At 42.5% G+C, this 27,381-nt stretch overlaps 1 protein-coding gene across 2 annotated transcripts in view; it reads right to left on the bottom strand.

The window, feature by feature from the left end:
- The window catches only part of USP46 (ubiquitin specific peptidase 46), a 73,973-nt gene that overhangs the window by 38,274 nt on the left and 8,318 nt on the right, over positions 1-27,381 (bottom strand). For both annotated transcript variants that reach the window (XM_003898897.3, XM_003898898.4), the window contains exons 2-4: positions 6,723-6,803; positions 3,628-3,841; positions 1,691-1,920 (exon numbers count right to left, since the gene is read on the bottom strand). In XM_003898897.3, coding sequence (XP_003898946.1) covers positions 1,691-1,920; positions 3,628-3,841; positions 6,723-6,803 — 525 coding nt within the window. The remainder of the gene's footprint in view (positions 1-1,690; positions 1,921-3,627; positions 3,842-6,722; positions 6,804-27,381) is intronic.

Consider the following 27,381-nt stretch of genomic DNA (forward strand, 5'->3'; position numbering starts at 1 on the left):
TCACAATGGACTGAATGTCTGTGTCCTCCCAAAATTCGTCCGTTGAAACCCTCATCTCTATTGGGATGGTATTTGGAGATGGGCCTCTGGGAGGCAAACAGGTCATGAGGGTGGAGCCCTCATGATAAGATTTGTACCCTTATAAAAGGAGACCCGAGAGAGCTTGCTTTCTCTATCTCCACCAAGTGAGGACACAGCCAGAAGGCAGCTGTCTGCAAGGCAGAAAGAAGGTCCTCACCAAGAACCTGACCCTGCTAGCACCTTCATCTGGGACTTCCAGCCTCCGGAACTGTGAGAAATGATTTTCTGTTGTTTAAGCAATCCATGAAGGATTGCGTTGTAGGCAGACCAGACTAAGACACAGGCTCTTTGCAGAATCTGACAAAAGCTACTAACTCTCTTTCCAGAAAAATGCACAATCTTTTTTTTTTTTTTTTTGAGACAGAGTCTCGCTCTGTCGCCCAGGCTGGAGTACAGTGGCTGGATCTCAGCTCACTGCAAGCTCCGCCTCCTGGGTTTACACCATTCTCCTGCCTCAGCCTCCCGAGTAGCTGGGACTACAGGCGCCCGCCACCTCGCCCGGCTAGTTTTTTGTATTTTTTTAGTAGAGACGGGGTTTCACCGTGTTAGCCAGGATGGTCTCGATCTCCTGACCTCGTGATCCGCCCATCTCGGCCTCCCAAAGTGCTGGGATTACAGGCTTGAGCCACCGCGCCCGGCCAAAAATGCACAATCTTATAGAATTTTTCATACAATGTCAAGAAACTTTGAGATCCCTAATGAACCTATAGACTTTCTATGCTGTCAGTAGTAGTTAGAATAAAAAATTATAGCTGACATTTATTGCCCACTTGCCATGTGCCAAGCATGGCTCTAGGTGTCAACTCATTTAATCCTCCCACCAACCCTCCAAGATGGGCATTCTCATCATCCCCATTTTATAGATGAGGAAAGTGAGGACAGAGAAGATTAATAATTTGCACAGGGTCCGCTAGTTATTAAGCAGAAAAGCCATCATACAAACTTGGGCAGCCTGGCTCCAGAGCTCAGCTCTTAAGCAGCAAAATATGAGGCCACCCACAGAGTTGAAGTTAAACATGCCAAGCAAATATGACATCCTGAATCATGCTCTGGAGAACATATCTTCAAATTCAATTAACATTAAGTACCTACCATGTGTCAGACCCATCCAAACACATAAGCTCATCCAACCCTCAAAACAGTGCTGTAAGTAACTCGCCCCAAATACGCAGTTAACTGCTATAAAAACAGGAGTCTAGCCTGTCTTCTGACTCCAAGTTCAACATACCACAGCTGATTGCCTCTAAATTGGGGTGACGGTCCTGTTCCACATTACACACGACCTCCCAATGACCAAAATCTTTGTAAGGTAACTGGTTGACATCCAATTCAATAGGTTAAATCTGTAGACCCCAAAATTTGCCCACGGTGTAAAGCAATTCAGCATTTGAGGAGATTTTTCTTCATTACTCAGCTTTGGCCTGCTGAGACATCCTGGATGGATATGTGCTTCCAAAAGTTTGCACTTGAGTTTCATATGCAAAAACAGGATCATTTACATACACTGCAGATAATTGCTAAATGCTATAATACCACATTGCAATCACATGCAACATAGCCTACATAAATATGAACACGCGAGTTACATGAGAGCTCCCCTAGTACTTACAGTTTCACAGTTCAAGCATCGAGTTTCATTGGTAAGCGTTCCCTGAAAAATCTCATGGACCCAGGTGAGTTCTGGTTTATTATTTTCTGCAGGTTCGTTCATGTTGCCATTTTTTAATTTTCCATTTTGTTTTTCCTGTTTCTTCTCTTCCTGCAGGATGTCCGCAATAGTGTTCAGCAAATAATTTAAAAATTCATGAGCATCCTGCTGCATGTAGTTATCAAAGAGATCTGGAAAGCAGAAGGTGGTTATTTCAGTCTCTGGTTCTTGAAAAGCAAATGGATGTAGTTAGTGTTACATGCCATACTTAATTTTTTTTTTTTTTTTTTTTTTTTTTTTAGAGACAGAGTCTTGCTCTGTCGCCAGACTGGAGTGTAGTGGTACGATCTCAGTTCACTGAAACCTCTGCCTCCCAGGTTCAAGAGATCCTACTGCCTCAGCCTCCTGAGTAGCTGGAGCTACAGGTGCGTGCCACCATGCCCAGCTAATTTTTGTATTTTTAGCAGAGACCAGGTTCACCATGTTGACCAGGATGTTCTCGATCTCTTGACCTCATGATCTGCCCACCTCGGCCTCCCAAAGTGTGGGGATTACAGGCGTGAGCCACCTTGCCCAGAGCCCATACTTCAATTTTTATACTGAAAGGGTGAACAGGTATGGAATATAAACATACTCATCTCTACCAAGCAGCTTCAATGAGTAAGTTTCCAAAGAATTTTTTTAATTCATTTCCATTTTCCACCACGTACCAAAACCAAAATTTCCCATATCTCCCTAAAGTCATCACATTTATATAAAACTACCAAAAGTTCTATTTGTTCTACAAAAGAACAGAAGTTACTAGATAAGTTCCCTGATAAAATATGAATTTTTAATATGATGTAACTACCAATGATCAATTAAGTATTCATTGGGTAATTTATTCAGAACAACTAGGGTGTCTTCCCAAAGATCATATCAAACCCTGGACCAGCCTGGAAGCAGCCTAGATGAAACACAGAAGGGAGATGAGGGATATGTGTGAGCATGCATCTATCTGATAGTGTTCTGAAACCAAATACAAATGATTCCAGAAGCCTCCTGCTGCTCCCCGCCATAAGGACAAACAATCAAAAGATGAATGCAGCTGTGAACCTTCATTATTAATCACGTTCACAACTTGACAGAGTGCTCTGTTTCCTTCTCCACTCAAATTAGTTTTATTCTGGTATGTATAAACTGTAACTTCAAAATATAGCAATCAAATTAAAAGAGATTTTATAAAACAAATACCTGATTAACCATGCACATCTGATGAAGGCAGGCTGAATCTAAGATAAATAGTAATTGCCATAACAAATATCTTCATAGTCATAAAAACTGCCAATACAAAACTTCTAGAATACGCACCTAGTTTCTACTACCTACTCCCCAAAAGAAGAAGATAGAAAAATCAGGACTTTTAAACATCATATAAAGCAATCAATTTGATATCCTTCAATTACCTTAGGCAAATGAAAATCAGAGGTATATTTAAAACAGTAGAGGCTCTGATTAGATAATAGGCACTTATTTTAGTCACCTATGACAAGTGTATAAGCCAGTACTATTTTATTCAATTATTGCATCAACCAATTTAGGCCAATGAGTATCCCACTCAGAAGGCTGCCTTGGACACTTTTCTCTCTTACAATGATACTGCCCAGAACGGAGAAAATAAAAAGGTCATTCTAAATTGGAATAATAAACGTGCATTTTTAAGCATGTTTCTGACCCAGTTTTGTTTTATGTTTACTGGGCAGAGAAGAAATGTTGTTTCTTAAAAAATGACACCGAATAGTTAACCATGCTTATTTTCCCTTTTCGAAAAAATCTCAGCTCTTCCTTTTGAGGAGACAGAGAACCATCAATTCTCCTTATTTCAGAGGCTTAAACACATTATACTGCTTACTACTCACCATTCTCTTTTCTCAGCCTTGAAATGAACTTCTTTGGTGGGATGACGCCAACCTTCTTCTTCTGCGTGGCAATGCTGTGGAAAAGGTCCGCCAGGCACGTCAGCAAGTTTTCCTTCTTCTTTTGCTGGGCCTTGTATGCCAACACATTCTCCCGGAATGGACGGCAGAAGTACAACGCCTGAAGCACGGAGTTACAGTAGCATGTGTTTCCAAACTGCCAAGGGACAACAGGGATGGTTCAAGTCATTGCCTGGGGATGAGCCACCTCTGGAATAAGTAGTGAGGGTGAGAAGGTCCCCACTCCATGAACTGGCCTGGATGTCCCTGTATTGGAGTCTAGTTCACCATATCAGAAAACTAGTTAACTACTGTAAATACCAGTGACCATCTGATCCACAGAGAAATGAAGAAAAATGCACATCATTCTGGTGCTTCTCTAGCCCATCAAAGTCTCGAGAATGATAACAAGCACTCTGCCTCAATAAAGAGTCTAATGAGGCCTGCTGGTGCTTAAAAAAAAGAGAGAGAGAAGAGAAAAAAATCTACATAATGCAGAGACTCAGGAAAGCAGCTGGCTAAATAAAAGATGCACATTGCAATACATCAAAACTCCTACGACAGGGAAAATAAAAATCTGAATAAAAAAGAAATCCAGTAATTAGGAACCACTTGCTCGGGTGAAACAGCCTAAACTGAACAGGGGCTGGTTTTCGTTTTTCAATATTCCAGGGCTCCTGCCCACTGGCTCAGACCACATTTCCTCACTTAACCCCAAGCAACGCAGGCAAAAATATGCTGCCTCATGTCACTCTCCCAGCTTCCCACCCTCTGGACTTCTAAATGGCCCTTGATCTTGCCTCTGCCAAGGCAGCAATTGTGCCAATACCATACTACCCAAGTTCCTAGCCTGCAATCACATTAGGGCCCACCCAGTAACATTTTATACCTCTCACAAAGCATGGATACTGAGATTATTATTGAAGAGGGAAAACATCTCACTGATTTTCAACTGACTATAAGACCACCTCTGTAGAAGAACACAGCTGAGACTATCACTTTAGAATTTTTTGTGCACAATAAAATTTAAAGAAAAAAATTCTAAGGAAATAACTAACAAGATTAATAACAGATTACGAAATGCTATGTAGGATTGAAATAGAACATGAACACCTTCTCAAAACTGGTTGTTGGCTTGTGTGTCGTTTAGCCAAGAGCGAGACAGATGCTCTGCCATACTTAACATGACATTTCTACGTATGCTAAGATAGAAGGCTTCCTATTTTTATATTTTAATCTACTTTGACACAATTATGTAACAGGAGACAAACCTCTTTGTACAGAGACGCTGGAACTTTCATAAATTACCATTCAAAGGGAACATAAATGAAGCTATTAATAAACACAGATCCCACAATCCTTACACAAACTAGGAAATGGCCTTAATTCTTTCTTTCTTTCTTTTTTTTTTTTTTTCCCCCTCTCCACAATCTGCATTTGTTATTTTTCTTAGCCAGGGCAGAATTCCCATGCCTTGAATAACTTACTTCACAGGGCTAAGCAGAGGCTTGTGCACAATGGCTAAAAGGTTTGTTTTAAAATTTTAAGTCAGCATTTCACCAACACAATGCCCTATATTCCAGGACTTAGCTTTCCTCCTTCCATTCTTTTCTCTTCTACTCAGTATCTCACCTTTCCCCAGACACCCTTCAGTAACACTTGGCCCCAATTCGGTGGATAACTCCTGGGAAGGGAAAGGAACTAACATTTACCGAGTGTCCACAGTATGTCTCAGCTTCATGTCATGGTTTTAAATAGGCGCTCTCATTTACCCTTCATTATCACCCAAAGGGTAGAAGGCATTATGACCCCCATTTTACAGATGGGGAAATGGAGGCTCAGAAAAAGCAAGTAATTGCCCAAGATCACACAAGCTAGGGAGTAGCACAGGCAGAATTCAAACCGAAGTCTGTATTACATTAAAGCCAATGTTCTTCCTATTATGTCATGGGCAGCATTTACTTGCAGAGAATATTTCCAGCTTTCCCAGTGGAAATTACTACTTACCACACCTGGGCACTGACAGACTATGTTCAGCATAATTATTCAGAAAACCAATTGTTTATGAGTTAGTATTTGATGTCACTTAACACCTATATCACAGAGAAAAAGGATCAAGTGAGGAAGAAAGCTCATGAGGATGGAGGCACACCACCTCTACCGTGTTACTACTCCATTATCATCAACCTACCAAGGAAGCAGAGCTGCTGGGTCCAGCCTTCTACAAAGGAGGTTACTGCTGAGCACAAAAAAAATGAGGCCAGGAATTCTGAGATAAAATGGTCCCAGTTTTCCCTCCCAACCTGTCCTGCTTCAGGTACACCACCAACTTACACTGTTAAAGAAAGACACTGGCAATGTGCTGGTAACGTTTTTAAAATGCTGGTTGTACTGATGTAAACTTAAAGAAAGACTGGCTGAACAGTTCATCCAGAGGACACAGGGAGAACATATAAGAGCAGATTTGGGGCCTGGTGCGGTGGCTCACGCCTGTAATCCCCGCACTTTGGGAGGCCAAAGCGGGTGGATCACCTGAGGTCCGGAGCTCGAGACCAGCCTGGCCAACATGGCAAAACCCCGTCTCTACTAAAAAATCAGCCGGACATGGTAGCGCATGCCTGTAATCCCAGCTACTCGGGAAGCTGAGGTAGGAGGTGGAGGTTGCAGTGAGCTGAGATTGCGCCACTGCACTCCAATCTGGGTGACAGAGCAAGACTCTGTCTCAAAACAAAACAAAAAAAAAGCAGATTTGGCTACAAAGACTAATGAAGTTATTATGAAAGTTATGTATGCAAAGGAAATTCCTTAAAGCATGGGGGGGAAATGTAAATTTGACCCAAAATGCAATAATTAAATGTTTTTTGCTGGGACAACTCATACTTCAAAAATAGGTTAAGTTGCCTCCTCCCCAACGTTGGCATTCTACTAAGGAGCATGACCAATCATTTAAAAATTGGCAGTGATAAAAATGCACTTAGAGTAGAGTTGCTCATATACCCTAAAACATTTGATGAAAATAAAACATTTTACATACTTACATTGACCAATCCGAAATAGTGTTCATTGATTGGAAACTGCTCTGGACCAATGTCTTTTTCCAGAGCAGAGGCATTGGTGCCCTAAAAGAGAAAAATAGCAAAAGTTCTGTTGCATGTAAAACAGATGAAAAGTAAAATCATACTTAGAAGAGTCTACTATTGAGACAAGCATCTCCCCCGGTCAATATGGTATTTGGTGATGTTTGAGCTGAAGGAAAATGTGTCAGAAGTAAAGCAGAAGAGCAGTTAATAATGTCAGCCTTATTCTTCTCCTCATTGAACTTATTCATCCCCTCAAACCTACTCTACTTGACTTCAATTTTCTTCCAATTAGAAAAGAAAGTTTAAGATAGGCAAATGAACAAACAATCGCCAAGAACTTCTGAATAAGGAACATGGGCATTTCAAACAGCCACAGCAGCTTTTGTAATATTTGATGGCATACAGAATCATATTACCACTATCAAAGTCAATGTCTTCATTTTAATAAAGATTTACTGAGCACCCACTAAGCCAGACACTGTTCTCTAGGTCTGGGCATGGATAACAGAACAGTGAACTAAACGCATGATGCCTGCTCTCATGGAGTTCGCACTTTAGCAGATGAAGACAGACTGAAAGGAAAAGTGTGTTGGAGAGTTTATTTAAAAATAATAGTGCAGGGGCTAGGTGCAGTGTCTCACGCCTGTCAAATCCTAGCACTTTGGGAGGCCGAGGCGAACGGATCACTTGAGGTCAGGAGTTCGAAACCAGCCCAGTCAACATGGTAAAATTGCATCTCTACTAAAAATACAAAAATTAGCCAGGTGTGGTGGCAGGCATCTGTAATCCCAGCTACTCAGGAGGCTGAGACATAAGAACTGCTTGAACCCAAAGGCTGGAGGTTGCAGTGAGCCAAGATTGTGCCACTGCACTCCAGCCTGGGTACAGAATGAGACTCCATTGGAAGGGAAGGAGAAGGGGAATGGGAAGGGGAAGGGAGATGGATGGAGGGAGGGAGGGAGGAAGGAAGGAAGGAAGGAAGGAAAATACTGCCATGGAGAAAAATAAAGTAGGAAATGGGGATGGGGAAGACAAGGAGTAAGGATGGGGGAGAGGCATGCAGGCTGTAGAGGGTGGATAGCAGCACCTTTATTTTTTTATTTCATTTTTTGAGACAGGTTGTTACTCTATCACCCAGGCTGCAGTGCAGTGGACCATGGCTTACTATAACCTCAAATTCCTGGGCTCAAGTGATCCTCCTACCTCAGCCTCCCAAGTAGCTGGGACTACATGTGCACACCACCATGACCAGCTAATTTTTTTTATTTTTGGTAGAGACACGGTCTCATTATGTTGTCCAGGCTGGTCTCAAACTCTTGGCTTCAAGCAATCCTCCCACCTCATCCTCCCAAAGTGCTGAGATTATAGGTGTGAGCCACGACGCCCAGCCTACACCTTTAAATAGAGTGGTCAGGGAAGGCCTTACTGAGAAGGCAAATGTCCAAAGAATATTGTAAATAGTGAAGAAATACAAGTTAAAACCTAACCTTTCCCAAATGCATCAAATTGGTAAGCCACATGACAATCCGACATGATAACAGCTACTGGGTACACTTTCTATGTGCCACGGACTGTGCTATTTATGCTCACAACAATCCTGTGAGGTAAGTACTATTACTATCCCCATTGCACGGACAAGGAACTTAAGACTCAGAAGCATTTAAGAATCCACCTAAGGTCCATTTTAAGTGGTAGAGCTAGGACTTGAACCCAAGAGGCAGACTTGAGAGTCCACAATCATAAGCAAATGCTGTACAGAGCAATTCTAATATTAAACCTTTTGTTGAGTCCCATTAAGGGTCAGTTACTGGCAAATGATTATCATCACTCCATAAGACCTGAATGAGTCTTCTAGGATTAGGAAAAATGACCCAAGTTCAGTCCAATATGGTAAGTAGTTTGGGAAGCAGGTAAAATAAGACTCCATTTGTACCATGGACTCTATCATCATTCTAGAGAAGGCTCTGTCTACCTTCGCAGGCCATCATGGAAGACTAACAGCTCACAGAAACTCAAGACTTGAGAGACAGGTATTTTTAAATGAATAAGAAAAAAGTTTTGGCTGGACATGGTGGCCCACACCTGTAATTCCAGCACTTTGGGAGGCCAAGGTGGGCGGATCCCTTGAGCCCCAGTGGTTCGAGACCAGCCTGGGCAACATGGTGAAACTCTGTCTCTGCAAAAGATACAAAATTTAGCGGGACGTGGTGGCACAAACCTGTAGTTTCAGCTACTCAAGAGGCTGAGGTGGAAGGATCATCTGAGCCTGGGGAGGTAGAGGCTACAGTGAGCTGTGATGGCACCATTGCATTCCAGCCTGGGCAACAGAGTGATACCCTGCCTCAAAAAAGAAGAAAGAAAAGAAAAGAAGGAAAGGAAAGGAAAGGGGAAAGGAAAAAGGAAAGGAAAAAGAAAACGAAAGAAGGAAGGAAGGAAGGAAGTTTCATTTTTAAAAATTGATCTGCTGTTACTATTTATTCTGGACTCACAACTGGCATCTCCTCTCACAGAAAGAAATGACCAAAACATAACTGAGAACCAGTCAAAATGGCCACTTGTCCCTAAGTAAACACTAAATGCAAAATGACCCTCCTCAGACCACAGAACTACAGCAGAAATGGCACACAGCCTCCCCTCATCATAACATCCTTCAAATTCCACTTGTTTCCTAGGTCCTTAATATTGTTCCACCAAACTAATAACTCCCTTTACCTGTCATCTGAGACTTAGAGTTCAAGGATCATTTGTGTCTAGGATAGTTTCCATGTTTTTTCATTCGTCACTGCCTTCACAATAATGTGACACTATATACAAGGCTGAATTTTTGAAATAACACATCAAATTACGGTAGGACTTTATGGTATAGACAAAAATCACTAAAAATTTTCAATAAAGTTATATCTCAAGCATAAATCAATGTAAATAATGCATATTAAATATACCCCCATAGCCATTTTTCAAGCAAAATTAGTATATATGGCTTAGAGCCCAGGAGGAATATCAGATATAAAAGTATAGCACATGGAGACAGATACCATTAAATCTTTCTTTATGAGGTAGGAACATATTCAACTTAATCCATGATTTTTGCTATCTGGAAATTCTTAGGTTCGGTTTGCTTTTTCTACCTATCTTAATATTTTCCCATTTTGGGAGGCGGCAACCTGGAGGCGGAAGTCATGACTCATATAAAGGATGGCAACCCAGGGGCCAGTGTTCAAGAGAAATACGCTGGAGACAGAGGCCTGGCCCACTCAGGCAGGAAGCTGGGTGTACCACAGCACAGCACAGCACAGCACAGCACAGCGAAAAATCAAAGTGAGCTCTCTGTGCCTTCAGTGAAACCTTGCTCTACTCTGAGGTCAGCACTTCCTCACCACCCCTCAGGTTGAGCTTGCTTGGGTCTGGAAGGGTCATGAAGAGAAGTGTGCTGGGCCCTGATCCTTGGCGCTGCTTCTGGACCATGATACCCTCACCCTCTTGTAAAAACACTTCCCTTTCTTTTTTTTTCTTTTGAGATGCAGTCTCGCTCTGTCCCCAGGCTGAAGTGCACTGGCTTGACCTTAGCTCACTGCAACCTCCACCCCCCGGGGTTCAAACAATTCTCCTGGGGCGGGTGCGGTGGCTCACGCCTGTAATCCCAGAGCTTTGGGATGCCAAGGTGGGCAGACTGCCTGAGATCAGGAGTTTGAGACCAGCCTGGCCAACATGATGAAACCCTGTCTCTACTAAAAATGCAAAAATTGACCAGGCGTGGTGGTGGGCACCTATAATCCCAGCTACTCGGGAGGCTGAGGCAGGAGAATCACTTGAACCCAGGAGGCGGAGGTTGCAGTGAGCCGAGATCGTGCCATTGCACTCCGGCCTGGGCGACAAGAGCAAGACTTCGTCTCAAAAAACAAAAAACGAACAAACAAAAAAAATTCTCCTGCCTCAGCCTCCTGAGTAGCTGGGATTACAGGCACCCGCCACCATGCCCAGCTAATTTTTGTATTTTTACTAGAGATGGGGTTTCACCATGCTGGCCAGGCTGGTCTCAAACTCCTGACCTCAAGTGATCCACCTGCCTCGGCCTCCCAAAGTGCTATAATTACAGGTGTGAGCCACCATGCCCAGTCAAAACATCTCCCTTTCTGAGGTCTATAACTTCACTACTGTGAAGCTCCCTCCTTGCCCCTCTTCTTGGCAGACCCCAGCTCGTGGAAGACCTACACTTATACTACAACTCTTACCATCCCAGGCGATTTCAACACCCATGTGGATGGATGAGCCATCCCACACATGCTCTCGCAGCAACTTGATGTCCTATTTTTCAATTGTCTTATTTCACTCCACTTTTTAAAATTCCATTCCACTTCAGCTACCCCTCCCACAGACACCCTGGATCTGGTCATCACCCTGAAATTCTCAAATGCAGCTGCCCACAATCTACCCAAACTCAGCTGTCAGCTGGCTGCTTCTACTTCTTCTTTTTTTTTTTTTTTTTTGCCTCCTTATACCCTCCAGGCAATGTTACCACTGGCTTCTTTTAAGCCCACAGTCCTAGCCACACCTACATCTCTCCAGAACCTCTAGTCCTCTACTTTCTCATTCAGCTTTGAGTCTGTGGATAACGAATCCAGCTGCTCTTCTAAATAGCCCTCACCCTGCCCTTTGGCCATACATCTGGTAAGAAAGCCAAGCCAGTGTAAATCAAACATTTTCCTCTCTGAACATACACCCAGACAAATGTGCAATGCTAGAGGGAAAAAAGTCAAACAACCAAGCTGACTAGATTCACTGGAATGCCCCCATTTCAAGTGGCCCACAACAGGTCCCACATTCCAGAGTTTCTCCAGTGCATTCACTTTCCACTCCACAGTGCTCATTTCCAACGGTCCCCAAGCTCCTCAAAACCTTGCCATCCCCTTGACCTTTCTCACTGGCCTTCCACTCAACAGAAAAAAGCAAAACAAAACATTAACTGTTAGACAGGGACTCCCCCAACTTCCTACATGCCTCTTTCTTGCTAATGACAGAGAGCAAGAAAATGATCAGATCCTTCCCATCAGCATTTAAACATGCTCCAGCTCCCATATCAAAAATATACACACCCACACTGCCCCAAACATCACCTCCAGTTATCAGCTCCTCCTCACTTCCCCCTCAGAGCTAAACTTTCTTAAACAACTGTTTATTCTGAAACATTTATGGATGAATCAGATGATTTCTGAGATGGGTCTCAAACAATCTGGTGGTGAGGTTGGGGAGAAGTGGGGGTTCGGGGGATAAAGCTATGTTGTTGAAGTTGACTGATGGGTGTGTAGGGGCTCACTGTGCTTTCTGTTTATTTTTCACATATATGTATATAGGCAAAATAGTAGCCCCCCTAACCTCCATAACTAGAGAATACATGACCTGACATGGCAAAAGGAAATTCAGGCTGTAGATGGAATTAATTTGCTAACCCAGTGACCTTACAATAGGGAGACCTACCTATTCTCCAGGTAGGCCCAATGGGATCAATCATAAGGGTCCTTCCAAGTGAGAGACAAAAGCAGAAGAGATCAGAGTGAGGCAATGTGTGAGGTCTCAGCTCGCCCTCACTGGCTTTGAAGATGGAGGAAGAGGCCAGAGACCAGCAAGGCAGGCAGCCTTTGGAAAACAGGAAAGCCAAGAAAATGGGTCTCCTTTCAGCCTCCCAGAAGAGCACAGTCTGGCACCACCTTGATTTTAGCCCGGTGAGACCCATTTCAGACTTCTGACCTCCAGAACTGTAAGATCAAAAATGTATATTGTTTAAGACACTAAGTTGGCCAGGCGTGGTGGCTCACGCCCGTAATCCTAGCACTCTGGAGTCCAAGGCGGGCGGATCACAAGGTCAGCAGTTCAAGATCAGCCTGGCCAATATGGTGAAACCCCATCTCTAGTGAAAATACAAAAATTAGCCGGGTGTGGCAGCAGGCACCTGTAGTCCCAGCTACTCGGGAGGCTGAGGCAGGAGAATTACTTGAACCTGGGAGGCAGAGGTTGCAGTGAGCCGAGATGGTGCCACTGCACTCCAGCCTGGGCAACAGAACAAGACTCTATCTCAAAAAAAAAAAAAAAAAAAAAGACACTAAGTTAATGGTAATTTGTTACAGCAGTAATAGTAAATTAATACAAAATGTCTCAGGTGTTCCATAATAAAATCATTTTTTTCTTTTTTATGAGACAGGGTCTCACTCTATTGTCCAGACTGCAATGCACTGGTGTGATCTCGGCTCACTGCAGCCTTGACCTCCCAGGCTGAAGCGATCCTCCCACCTCAGCCTTTCAAGTAGCTGGGGCTACAGGTGCATACCCCCACACCCAGATAATTTTTGTATTTTCTGTAGAGACAGTTTTGCCATGTTGCCCAGGCTGGTCTCAAACTCCTGGGCCCAAGCGATCTGCCTACTTTGGCCTCCCAAAGTGCTGGAATGACAGGTATGAGCCACCGCACCCAGCCTCCTAATAAAATCTTAAGACTTGTCTCTACTTCCTCATCTCCAAATCACTCCTCAAAAGGCCCCTTCTGGGCTCTACCCTCACTTCATCACTGTTGAGTTTCAAATGTGGCAAACTCCATGGCACTTTTAGGTGGCTGACTTTTTCCAGGGGCTGTCTGGGGCCCTCCACCCTCTCCTGGGCCCAGGCAGGAACCACTCACATGGCTTTAATCAGCTGCTATGTGCCAACCATTTCCAACTCTTTCTCGGCAGCCCGAAAACCTCACTTGTGAGCTCCAGGCTGAATGAATACTGGCAAGTCCACTTATTTGTCTCACAGGATCTCAAAATCAATTTACCTAAAACTAGATTTTTCACTTATCATCTGGTGTTTCCCTGCTCAGAAAAGGACAATATCCTCCTCTTCTTGGCTCATGCCAGAAACCTACGGGTCATGCCGACATCGTCCTCTGCACTCTTCACCCATCCATCACTGTCCTATTGCCTCACCCTCATTAAATCTCTCGATCCCACGTGCTTCTCTTTTACTCTACTGCCACCAGCTAGGTCAGACTACCAGATCTCTCATCTGAATTACAACCACATGCTGAATGGCCTCTACCGCCCATCTTACCTACCTCTAACCCCACCATCAATGCTGCAAAAAGTGCTCTTGTAAAATATGACTCTGCTTAAAATCCTCCAGTGACCTTCACTGCTGTCTCCAACCTCATCTCCTGCCCCCATCCCCTGTCCCAATGGCCCTCCTGTTCTTTGGTACCTCAAATGCCCCTGCTTACTATCTGAGTACTCCTCCTTCCCTGCTTCTTCAGACGCCTGTGTCCCAGCATCCTGCAAGGCCAGCTTAAAGGTCAGCTCCCAGGAGTATTCTACACTGGCACCCCTAAGTTAAGTCAGCCTCTGTGACAGAGAGAATACTGCCCCTCCCAAAGTTGTCCAGGCCCTAATCCCTAGAACCCATGATGATGTTACCTTATGTGGCAAAAGGGACTTTGCACATATGATTAAATAATTAAGAACCTAGAGATGGGGAGATTATCCTGGATTATCCAGGAGACCCAGTGTAATTACAAGTGACTTCAAGAGAGGGAGGCAGGAGGGTCAGAGTCAGTGAGGAGACTGACGACAGACGTAGAGGTCAGACGGAGAGACTGAAGATGCCATGCTGCTGGCCTTGAAGAGGGACGAAGGAGCCATGAGCCAAGGGATGCAGGCAGCCTCTACAAAGTAGAAAAGGCAACGAAATAGACTCTCCCCTAGAGCCTCTGGAAGGTGTACAGCCCTGCTGCACCTGGATTTTAAGGCTTGTGACCTCCAGAACTGTAAGATAATATATTTGTGTCTTTTTAACCTACTAAGTTTTTGGTAATTTTTACAGCAGCAACAGGAAAGTAATACACCCCTCCCCAAGCTCCACTTCCCACTCATAGCATCCTGTATGTCTCCCTTGTATATTCCAGTTATTATTTATATAATTATTAACATCTGTCCAATGCCCTAAATTATATATATACAATATATATAATAATCATATATATAATTATATATATATAATTTTTGTGTGAATATATATAGATATTGCTCATGGGAGCAAAGAACGTGTCTGACCTGCCCAATGCTGCGATCTCAGTGGCTGGCACATAGTAGTCCCACGATACCTGCTGCATGAACTGATGGCTGGATGAATGCATGCATGGACAGGGATGGGTAGGGCTGCCTGGGTAGTTTCCATGTGCATGATAATTTGGAAACATATGTTTGTGCACTCCCTATGTACTGTTCAGTGAGGCATAAGCAGTACCCTTCATCACTTCCCCATTCTCCCTTCCCTTTTATAGACACATACTCTAAGAATTGGTTTCCATGGATACAGAATGTCACTGATATTGACATTTGGAACCAAACTCTTACTTCACATGCTAGCATTTTTCATTGGTAACATGAATTTTTGAGCATCCTTAACAGACTTAGGGCTTAAATATGTTAAATGTAAATGTTTGCATGATAAAAGAACACAGACATGATGGGGAATGTTTCATGAGATCATGATGATAATTGCTTAAAGATAAATTAAGCAGTAGTATCAAAGTTTTAAATGACCACAACCTTCAACCCTGCAATTCGACTTTTTTTATTCTACTATATTTTCATACAGGTAGAAAAAGAGACAAAGGCTGTAAAAAGACTCAAATAATAAAAGTGTGGCTTAAACAAGATGGAAATTTATTTTTCTCTCATGTAAGTATGCAAGAAGACGCAGCATGGGCCTGATACAGCAGCTCTGCAGTGTTGAGGACTCAGGGTCCTTTTACCTTGTTGCGCTGTCATCCTGAAGAGCCAGTTTCTATCTTTGGAACCAATATGGCTACTCTAGCTCACACCATCAAATGACCTCTGCCGGGGGAAGCAGAAAAAAAATGGGAAAGGACTGATCCTCTTCTTTCAAAGATGCTCCTGGAAGCTGCACAAGTTTCTTTTGCTCACAATCCTGCTAGCCAGAATCTAATCTAGTCATACGGCCACACCTAGCTGCAAGGGAGCTTGGTAAAGGTGGTCTTTACCTGGGCAGCCATGACCAGGTAAAATGTCTCTAGAAATGAAAAATGCATTTTTTTTTTTTTTTTTTTTTTTTGGAGACAGCTTCTTACTCTGTCGCCCAGGCTGGAGTGCAGTGGTGCCAACAGGGTTCACTGCAGCCTCAACCTCTCAGGCTCAAGTGATCCTCCTACCTCAACCCCAAGAGTAGCTGGTACTACAGGCATGTGCTACTACCATGCCTGGCTTTTTTTTTGTAGAGTCAGGGTCTTGCCATGTTGTCCAGGCTGGTCTCGAAATTCCTGGGCTCAAACAATCCTTTCCCCTTGACCTCCTAAAGTGCTGGGATTACTGGTGTGAGCCATTGTGCCTGGCTGAAAAATGGATACTGAGGGGACAATCAGCAGTCATATCCCTGCAGCAAGGTTTGTATCAGGAAAAAAGAAAAAGAAAAAAGAAAGTAACTTGAACTGGTTAAGTAATTATAGTAATTCATATGATGGAATACCATGTAGCTAATTTAAAAAGTAAAGTTACCCTACAGGTACTGCTATGAAAATTCGCCTAAGATACAATGATAAGTAAAAACATGTTACAGAGTAACAACGTGTTGTATAGGACAAAACTGCAAATGTGGTTCATTCCATCAACAGATACTGAGCCCTGCGGTGTGCCTGGCTCTATTCTACATCTGAGGGACACGAGGTGAACAAAGCAGACCAGGCCACTGTATTCAACATCTACATTTTAATGGAAATTTCTGAAAGAACACTTGAGAGATTATAACAGTGGTCCCCAGCATCAGGGAGTAGGCCTAGAAGAAGAGGAGGTTAAGAACGGGCTTTTCTTATTATCTTTTTAACTCTTTGAATTTTCACTATGAGCATATATTATTTTTTAGTAAAATTTTAGGTCAGGCTCATGGCTGTAATCCCAGCAGTTTGGGAGGCCAAGACAAGTGGATCACCTGAGGTTGGGAGTTCAAGACCAGCCTGATCAACATGGAGAAACTCCGTCTCTACTTAAAAAAAAACCCACAAAATTAGCCAGGCGTGGTGGCGCATGACTGTAGTCCCAGCTACTCAGGAGGCTGAGGTAGGAGAATTCCTTGAACCCAGGAGACAGAGGTTGCAATGAGCCAAGATCGCACCATTGCACTCCAGCCTGGGCAACAAGAGCAAAACTCCATCTCAAAAAAAAAAAAAATTAACAAATTTTTAAAAATGTAATAAAAGTTTAGTAAATGAATGCCCTGCAGACCAGTTGCCTAAGGCCCTTGGCAAATACCTCAGAGTTGTATTTGGCCATTTTTTTTTCACCACTATGAAATGCCTTTGATTTCAGTCACTTTACCTCTTTGTGGCCTTAGTTTCCTGGCTGAGAGGATGGGCTGCTGATATCCAGTCTGACTATTCCTCAGGGAAGCAGAGAGAATGAAGCAAAAACTGGGAATGTTATCAGCACTGTATAAATCGTAAAGTATGTTACAAATCCAAGAGACTGCACTTCTATTGCTAGCACCCTGCACAAGACACAAAAAGCAATGAGGGGCACTGAAAAATAATTGCTATATGACCAGATGGTGAACAAAGTATCTATCTAGTGGGCTAAATCACAGGATCTGGAAGCATAAGAAACATAGGGTTCTTATTTCCATCAGTAAAAAATGTGGTAACCTTTGAAAAACAATGCAGCCAACTTTATTAAAAATAGCATCTGAGCTGGGACAAGTTCCAACAAGACTATCATCTTAGCTCCTCAAAGCACCTCTGAAAGCAATTCTATGACTACCAAGGGGTGCTACTAAAACACAAACAACAATAACAAAATCCCAGGAAGGATGATTCATAAATGCATAAGATGGAAAAAGAAAGAAATGTTTTGAAGCAATGTACAAGGAAAACAAGTTAGAATTTCTTCCTTGATTGGGGGTTAAAGGATGAAGATGGCCTTGCCCAGAAGGAGGAAATAATGAAAACAATGGCATTAAAAGGTCTGGAAAAACCAATGAGAACTCTGTCGAAATATGGAAGAGCCTAAAACAAAAACACAGGGACCAGGAAGGGTCCCTGGAGAAGAGCCAGACCATGCCACAGATTAAAAAATGAAGGCCCAGAGAAGCAAACGTACTTGTTCAAGATCTTTCCAAGGCAGCTCATTATCTGCATCCTAGGACATGCAGCCTTTCTTTCAAGTTTGTACAAGGAAGGGACACAAAAAAGGCCAAAGATAACATGTAAGGATTTCTAAGTACATAGAGAATAAGTCATTAATTATACACCATAAATTAAAGTAGATGACAGGAGAGGTGAACATTGCTGCTAAAACCACATTTGTAGATCTATGGTTCAAAAGGCTACTCTACTTATCAACTATACTTTCAAAGTACAAAGCACATAAAGGACCTATTTTCAAAAGGACTAGTGTTCCCAGAAATCTGATGACAAAGATCATTCCTATAGTCTTATGGAGAAAGTGAAGCAAAAATGAAGTGACTCAGCCCAAGATCTCAGGATAAGTCAGAAGTCACCCGACAGAATTCAAGTGTGATCACAGAGGAATTATGGCCACTGATGCCTCTGATGTAATTAATAATAATAGAGAACTCATAAATAGCATAGGCTGTGTACAGTCACATTCTAGGGATTTTACCTGTATTTTATTCATTTTAATCCTCATAAAAACTCTGAGGCAGATGCTGCTACTGGCCTTATTTTAAAGATAAGAAAACTAAGAGGGCAGGGAACTATTCAAGTTCACACAGCTGCTAAGTACTGGAATTGGGTTTGAACTTGAACAATCTGGCTCCAGTGTGAGTACCCCCAACTACTACATAATATTGACTCTCAGGGAGGCAGAGTCTCCTTGGAACCACAGAACTGAAAGAACTGAAGAAACCGAAGAGGTCACGAAGTTGTCAGGAGAACCCCCTTCCTTCTGAAGCACCCCTTGAAATTTTCCAGAATGAGAACACACAAGTCCTTTTCCGTGAAATCTCTACAGAGTACTGGCAACCCGTTTAGAGGAAACATAAAATTGAGATTGGGAGTCAGGGGAGACATGAGATGTAGTCAAGAGGAAAGCAGATTTTTTTTTCAAAATCATTTCAAAGACTGTGGACCTTTTATCTAGCCAAATAATAAAAACAAATAATGTAAACTTTTAAAAAGCTAAAAGAGAAAACCATATCAAAAAGCGAATTTGAATTCTAGGGAGTAAACCATTTTACACCTAATAATGAAATAATGTACAATCTTCTCTACTAAATACTTAGATAGATACTGACAATAATATAACAAAAACAATGGAAAAGGGAGAGAGAGAGAAAGTGCATATGTAGAACAAAATGTGTTAATATATTAATATAGCTTATCTCTTGGTAACATAGCTTATCTCTTGGATTACTGCAGGGAGAGGGGTGGGGAAGGAGAGAACTGGCAATGAATTAAATTGAGGAAAGAAATTGTTTATTTTAATCCAAAGAAAGTTGCAGAATATCTGTTATGCCTTTAAAAGATACAAACCCACAGACCAGCCAGGAGCACTATCCATCTCCTCCTCTAGCTGCCTCTCCTCATCATTTGTTTCAACGTCACTCTTCAAAGCTACCTTCCCTGACCCTTCCCACTCATAGAATCCTGTCTGTTCCTCCACAGCCCTTAGAACAATCTGTAACATCATAATTGTAATTATTTAACAACTGTCTTCCCACTAGACCACAGGTCTGCAACTAACAGCCCATGGGCAGATTATGCCAACTGTTGTCATAAATAAAGTTTCACTGCAACACAGCCATGATCATTCATTTACTTATGGCAACTGTTTTCACAATATTAACAGCAGAATTGCGTAGCTGTGATACAGACACTACGGCCCACAAAGCCTAAAACATTTACTCTCCAGACATTTACAGAAAAGCTTACCAACCCCTGTACTAGGCCATAAACTTTATAAGGGCAGCAATTAGGTATGATTCATTTGCCAGCACCTAGTAGAATGTCTGGTGTATAGAAGGCACTTGATAAATTTGCTCATTGAATAAACTTGGGAAGCAGGGGGAACGTTAGCAGTAGGTGCCACTCATTCAGACAACTTCATATCTACATATTCATTTAATCTTGCTTGCTAACCCAAGGCAGATTACTCTTAATATCCCCATTCTACACATGAAAAAAATGTACGGAACCTGCCCAAGCTCACTCAGCCAATAAGAGCAGATCTGGGATTCAAACCTACGTCAATTCCATTCCTGAGTCTGAGCTCTGGACCACAAGTCAGGAGAGAAGATATTCTCATTCACATTTTCAGTAATTCTTTAGCTACAGATGTAAGGCTTGGGCAGACAGCCAGAACTGTCTCTGAGTATGTCCACTTTGACTGCTGGCTGTCACACATTACCTAACCACCGGGCACTTACCCAGAGTGGCTACGAATGCCTGACCTGTTTAGTTAGCAACATGTCACCACTGAGCCCCTGTCCCACTGAGCAATACTGAATGTGACTCTCTCTGCCAAATAAATCATTGATGGGAACTCATTATCCCCATGTCACAGCTGAAGGAAATGAGGTTAACTAACTTGCCAAGGTCAAATGTTAGCATAAGGCAGAAGTAAGTGGTGAATCTATGATCTTAACACCATTATTCTACAACACTGGTTCCTGTTTCAACAGCCCATTCCTCTCCAGGCTTTAACAGGGAAAGCAATCATGAACAAGAAGGCAGTCAAGGGGCATTTTCATTCCACAGCATGATAGCGTGTCACTTCTATGTCTTATATCAGGGGTCCCCAAGCCCCAGGGACAGTTCTGTGACCTGTTAGGAACCAGGCAGCACAGCAGGCAAGCAGGCATTATCACCTGAGCTGTACCTCCTGTCGGATCAGCAATAGCGTTAGATTCTTACAGGAGAGTGAACCCTATTGTGAACTGCGCAGCAGAGGGATCTAGGTTGCGTACTCCTTCTGAGAGTCTAATGCCTGATAATCTGAGGTGGAACGTTCATCCCAAAACCATCCCCAGCCCTGCCCAGGTTTGTGGAAAAGTTATCTTCCACAAAACCTGTCCCTGGTGCCAAAAAGTTTGGGGACCACTATCTTACATGATACTGAATTAAAAAAAAAAAAACTCTGAAAAAAACCTTGGGGCAGGTGCAGTGGCTCACGCCTGTAATCCCAGCACTCTGGGAGGCCAAGGCGGGCAGATCACAAGGTCAGGAGTTTGAGATCAGCCTAACCAATATGGTGACACCCCGTTTCTACTAAAAATACAAAAAATTAGCCGGGCGTGGTGGCATGCACCTGTAAGCCAAGCTACTAAGGAGGCTGAGGCAGGAGAATCGCTTGAACCCAGGAGGCGGAGGTTGCAGTGAACTGACATCATGCCATTGCACTCCAGCCTGGGGGACAGAGAGGGTCTCCATCTCAAAACAAAAACAAAAATTAGCCAGACATGGTGGCATGTACCTGTAATCCCAGCTACTCGGGAGGCTGAGGCAGGAGAATCGCTTGAACCCGGGAGGCAGAAGTTGCAGTAAGCCGAGATCACGCCACTGCACTCCAGCCTGGGAGGCGGAGAGCGACTACATCTCAAAAACAAACAAACAAAAACAAACAAACAAAAACCTCAACATGACTCCATTTAATAATTGTACACAGAGGCCAAAACATCTGCCACTGAAGAAAGCTGACCCTGGGATACTTGACTACATGACCATCCCAAGTCATTCTAGCAAGGACTGTTAAAAAATATCTAGAAAGAAGCTTTGGCTGGCAAAACAATTCTCCATATATTTAGAAATAACACAATGAAGTCCTTATGCAAAACTAAAACTTCAAGTCAAAAGCAGAACAAAGAATCTTGAGACCATGTCTGTTTTCTAGCTGCAGGTGGAAGACAAGGAAATAGCCACTCATGCCACTGAACTCAGTGAGCTAGAAGCAAGCATCTCATTTTCAATTCAATCTTTCTACAAAGCCACCAAGATGCTGCCTGAATTATCGTGTCCCTTAAGCTCCTACTTTACACAGAAATACACTTCCCATCTCTTCCCAGAAAGGCAGAGAGAAGGCTGGGGTCCTTGCAAAATCCCAGGTCAAAGAGGCCTTGATATGGTTTGGCTCTGTGTCCCCACCAAATCTCATCTAGAATTGTAATTCCCACAATTCTAGGGTGGGAGGTGACTGGATCATTGGGGTGGTCTTTCCCCTTGCTGTTCTCATGATAGTTCTCACAAGATCCAGTTGTTTGAAAGTATGTGGCACTTTCCCTTTCCCTCTCTCTTGCTCTCTCCTGCTCCACCATGGTAAGATGTGCCTGCTTCCCCTACAACTTCTGTCATGATTTTAAGTTTCCTAAAGCCTCCCAGTCATGCTTCCTGTTAAGCCTTTGGAACTGTGAGTCAATTAAACCTCTTTTCTTCATAAATTACCCAGTCTCAGGTAGTTCTTTATAGCAGTGTGAGAATGCACTAACATAGGCCTGCTCTGCAAATTTTATTAATAGGGTGATTTCATCCTCCTATCTTCTCATCCAAGCTCAAGGTCTTCATCAGTGAAAATCACAACTCCTGCATTCCCACCTCACAGCATGGGGAGCACTGCAGGCGTCAACATGCCTCAATGCACTTGTGCAGCAACCCTGCCCTCGGGAACCAGTCCCTCCTGGATCAGTATTGCACCATCAGAGATATTTTCAACAAATGTAACAAAAAATCCTGAAATGTGCTGATTATGAAATATAAAATATAAAATTCTGGGCTCTCTCCTCCCACCCCCAATAGGGTAGCAATGGGAGAAAAAATATGAGCAAGTTGTTCTTTAGAGCAATGTTACTCAAAACGCTCTGTGGTGAGCTACATCCAGAAACTGAAAACATGGAGATGAAATGGGTGGATAGAGTAATTTTGTATCTGTCAAGTTTAGTAACAAAAAATTAAGGCTTGCATTTTATTTCTCTTTGGGTTTTTTTAATTCCATTTTGCTAGTTATTCCTTTTTATTGTATTTTACAAATATATTGGTCTGAGACAGACTGGAAATAACAATAAAACTAGTCCTTCCCTGCAGACTCTGAAAATAATTACCAACAGCAAGGCATTTAAATAAAATTGAGTTTATTTTCCTAAATGTGTGAATAGCTGCTGAAGCTCACTTCTAATAAGAGAAATGCAAACTACAAATTAAGACACCACCTTTCCCCTGACTGGCAAAGATCAAAAGGTTTCTGGGTAGCAAACTGCTTTGGCAAGGCTGCAGGCAGCCAGAGTCACACATATTGCTGATGGAGGGCAATTTGGCAAAATCCATCCCAGTTACAAATGCAAATCCATTTTTAGGAAGTCGGTCTACAGATATACTCCCACATATGGAGAAAGTTGTTCCTTACAGCCTTGTTTGTAAAAACCAAAGACTAGAAAACTACCTACAACATGTCCTGCTAGTCAGTGAGGGCCTGGTTCAGTGAATTCAATACACTCAAGCAACTGAATACTCTGCAGTGATAAAAAAAAGAACGAGGCGGCTGTTCCCACGGACCCTCCTACAAGACACAAACAGCAAGGGGCAGATCAGGACAGATCAGGGTATACTCTATGTACTGCTTGTGTTTTTAAAAACTAGGAGAGAAATATAAACACATTTGCTTGTATATGCACATAACTCTAAATGGAAGCATAAGAAACTATAACTATTTTTTTTGTTTGTTTGTTTTTTGAGAGGGAGTCTCGCTCTGTCGCCCAGGCTGGGATGCAGTGGCCAGATCTCAGCTCACTGCAAGCTCCGCCTCCCGGGTTCACGCCATTCTCCTGCCTCAGCCTCCCGAGTAGCTGGGACTACAGGCGCCCGCCACCTCGCCCGGCTAGTTATTTTTTGTATTTTTTAGTTGAGATGGGGTTTCACCTTGTTAGCCAGGATGGTCTCGATCTCCTGACCTCGTGATCCTCCCGTCTCGGCCTCCCAAAGTGCTGGGATTACAGGCTTGAGCCACCGCGCCCGGCCGAAACTATAACTATTGATAGATGCCAGAGATAAGAATTGGACAGTGGGTCTATTTTCAACATACAACCTTGTGCACATTTTGAAATGTCTGCCACATAAACTCAGAGTGCCTATTCAGACACTTTACTTAAAAATTTAAAAAAGAAACTGCGCTTAGCTACTTCATGTATTTCTCAGTTAGGAAGGCTGTGTGCACCAAATGACACAAAAGTGTGGTATAAGCTCATTCAAAGACAACATATCTTTTACTCACCACGTGCCCTCATTCTCAGGAAAAGGAAAAAATACTGTATCTTGACTAGTGACAATAAAAGCTTGGCCACACCCCACCAGCATGTGTCTTCCAATGGCATTTTGGTCAGAAATCATAGCTTCTTCCTCCCTTTGTCCTGCAGCCCTTCCCTAGTTCTCCTTGACTGAAAACCATAGCTGGTTTATAACACACATGCTCATCTTCTTGCCACTGCTCACCAGCAGGAGTGGTTCTTATTTTATAGACCCAGAGAGGCCTCAGTGACCTGCCCAACATCACTAAAGCTGGAAAGCAATCAGAGCCCAGGATTTCTGAGTCCTAGCTCAGGGCTCTGTCTACTACAGTGTTTCATGGACTCTTTCACTAGTGGAAACAAGAAGGGCACTGGAAGAAAGTGGTAATGCAATGCCCAGGCAACAGGCTAAGCACTAGACATCAATCTCTCTGGTTAAGCCCCACAATGACCCAGGAAGGTAAGTCCTCTCATCACCCACAGGCTATGGATAAGAAGTATGTCTTTACAAGGGTAAAGAACATCAAGCTCTCATACCCAATCAACAGTGGTATAGAAAGTCCAACCAGATCTCAGCCATGTGCTCACCTGCCTCCCAAGGAAGCTCACTGACCAGATTCATCATCTACAAAGCAGTTCAACAAATGGTGCTCCTCCAAGAGCCAGTTATTTGAGCCACTACAAAGAACCTCTCATCTGAGCCAATGTCACCCAAACTATGGGCCATGAATCCTGGAGGGAGGGGAATTACTCTTAGATGGCATCAGTATGAATAGTTTTAACTGTAGAAATAATGTTTTTGAAAAGGATTAGAAAAGCATAAAACTAGCTCATCAAACCCATCATTTTGCAGATGTTTCCGAATGAGGTCAAATTAGGGTGAACAGATTAAGGAAAACTAAGTAAATAAGTTCAAGTGATACACAGGTGTAGCAAAAACCATGAAGAATGATGACAAACTGACATTTGAGTATCACTGACCTAAGCAACTGGATCCATCCCACAGTTTTTCTCTAGAGTAAGAAAAATTTGGAAATAATAGGTTATTCACCCCTACCCTGCCAACCATACAATATGCATTCGTTCTGAATGTTATTTTTATTTATTTATTTGTATTTGCCTTCTCTCCATTACTATAGTACCCCTCTGATTCACGAGGCAGGGAAACCCAGTTCCCAAAGCATCCTGAAACTCTGCATTTAAATGGGAATGTCCTGTGGTGGCTTAACCTTAGAGTGACCTACCTCGAGTTTGCCCTGAATGGCTCAGATCACACCTATAGATCAATTAATGTTTTATAATTACTCTGAGCATTCTTTTTCATTTTGAAAAGTATCTGACTTCGGAACCCAATTAGACAGTTTCCTGTTGTCCTGTCACCTGCTACAGCGCTGATTAGAAGAGTCCTGTGGGCCTCTCTCTACCTCTTTCTCCCAACACCACAGCTTTAAAGACGGTATCTCATTGACTACCTTTGTTGTAAAAAGATAAATAGGCTCTAAGATTTACCAAACAGGATTCTGAATTCCAAACTCCTCCACTTTACAACTATATAGAAAATAGAAGTTGTTTTGTTTTTCCCAAAGCCTTGCTGCTCTAAAAATTGTCCTGAAACCAGCATTATCTGTATCACCAGAGAGCTTGTTAGAAGTGCAAAATCTCAGCCCTACCCCAGACCTGCTGAATCCAAATCTACATTTTAACTAGAGCTCCAGCTAATGCCTATGCATAATAAAATTGGAGGCATACTGCTGTACTGCAAGGCAATTCTTCCATTCTACCAAATTACATCCCTTCATTCATTTATCAATATTTATTTATTGAGCACTAACCACATACGTGCTAGGCACTGTGCTGACAGCTGGGAAATCAACAGTGAATAATACAAATAAATATAGTTCCTGCCCTCATAGAGTTGTCAGTCTAACATGGTGGTTTCTCAACCTTGGAAGCTCACATCGGAATCAACTGTGGCACGTAAAATACACACTCACACATACACACACAGGTGCCTAAAATTCACCCCAGACTACCTACATCTACATACTGTCGGAAACGCTTGAGACTGGGACCCTAGAAACTGCATGTTAAAAAAGCTCCAATTGGTGGAACCACTTCGGAGAGCAATTTGACACACCTAGCAAAGCTGCAGATGGGCGCATCCTAAAAGCAGCACATTGACTTCCAGGATTATATCCTAAAGAAATGAAGACACTTGAGCAAAGAAGACAGAAACAAGAACATTCACTGCAGCACTGTTTCCAGAGAGAATATTGTAGAAACTACCAAATTGCCCCTAAATAAGAGAATGAATAAGTAAACCATGGTTAAGTCAAAGAATCCTGTTACAGAGCAGTCAGAATGAATAAACTCGACCTCTATGTGTTGACATAATCTCAAACATACCTGTTGAGTAAAGACGGTTGCAAAAGGCTACACAGTTTTATCCATACACAAATGTTGCAATCCATTGCTTATGAATTCATAAATACGAAGTAAAGTATAAGACATGTTTGGTAAACACCATACCAACTTCAGGAAAATGGTTTGCTCTGGGAGGAAGAGAAAGGAAAGAGATAGGGGTGAATGAGTGTCTATTTTTAAGGTAAAAGAGTCTAAAAGGAGATAGTGCTATTTTTAAGGTAATGTGTCTAAAAATAAAAGTAACCAAATATGGCTACATTTTAATATCTGTTAAATCTGAAGGGTAGGTAAACATATATAACATTATTTTTTTCATGCTTTTTTGTATGTTAATGTTTTGTGATTCAATTATTATTTTTAAAATTTCTTTTAAAAGCTTCACAGGTGATGTGATACAAAACCAGTGCTGAAAATCTCCGTTCTGAGAACATATACTAATAAAAAACCTGGCTATTTAATATCAAGAAAAAGTTAAGTTGTCGGGGCGCAGTGGCTCACGCCTGTAATCCCAGCACTTTGGGAGGCCGAGGTGGGCAGATCACGAGGTCAAGAGATCAAGACCATTCTGGCCAACACGGTGAAACCCTGTCTCTACTAAAAATACAAAAATTAGCTGGGCATGGGGGCACGTGCCTGTAGTACCCTACTCAGGAGGCTGAGGCAGGAGAATTGCTTGAACCTGGAAGCGGAGGTTGCAGTGAGCTGAGATTGCGCCACTGCACTCTAGCCTGGCATCAGAGCGAGACTCCATCTCAAAAAAAAAAAAAAAAAAGAAAAAGAAAAAAGAACAGAAAAAGTTAAGTTACTAGCTTAAATAATTTTACATTCATTTTTTTAAAAACTTTCACATGGAGTAATTTATTAAGCAATATTTTTTAAGAGGCTAAGGTTACTACCCAAGGGAAGCAATATTTCTCCAAGCATGGCC

Source organism: Papio anubis, chromosome 3, assembly GCF_008728515.1.
Source record: "Papio anubis isolate 15944 chromosome 3, Panubis1.0, whole genome shotgun sequence".
Classification (NCBI taxonomy): Eukaryota; Metazoa; Chordata; class Mammalia; order Primates; family Cercopithecidae; genus Papio; species Papio anubis.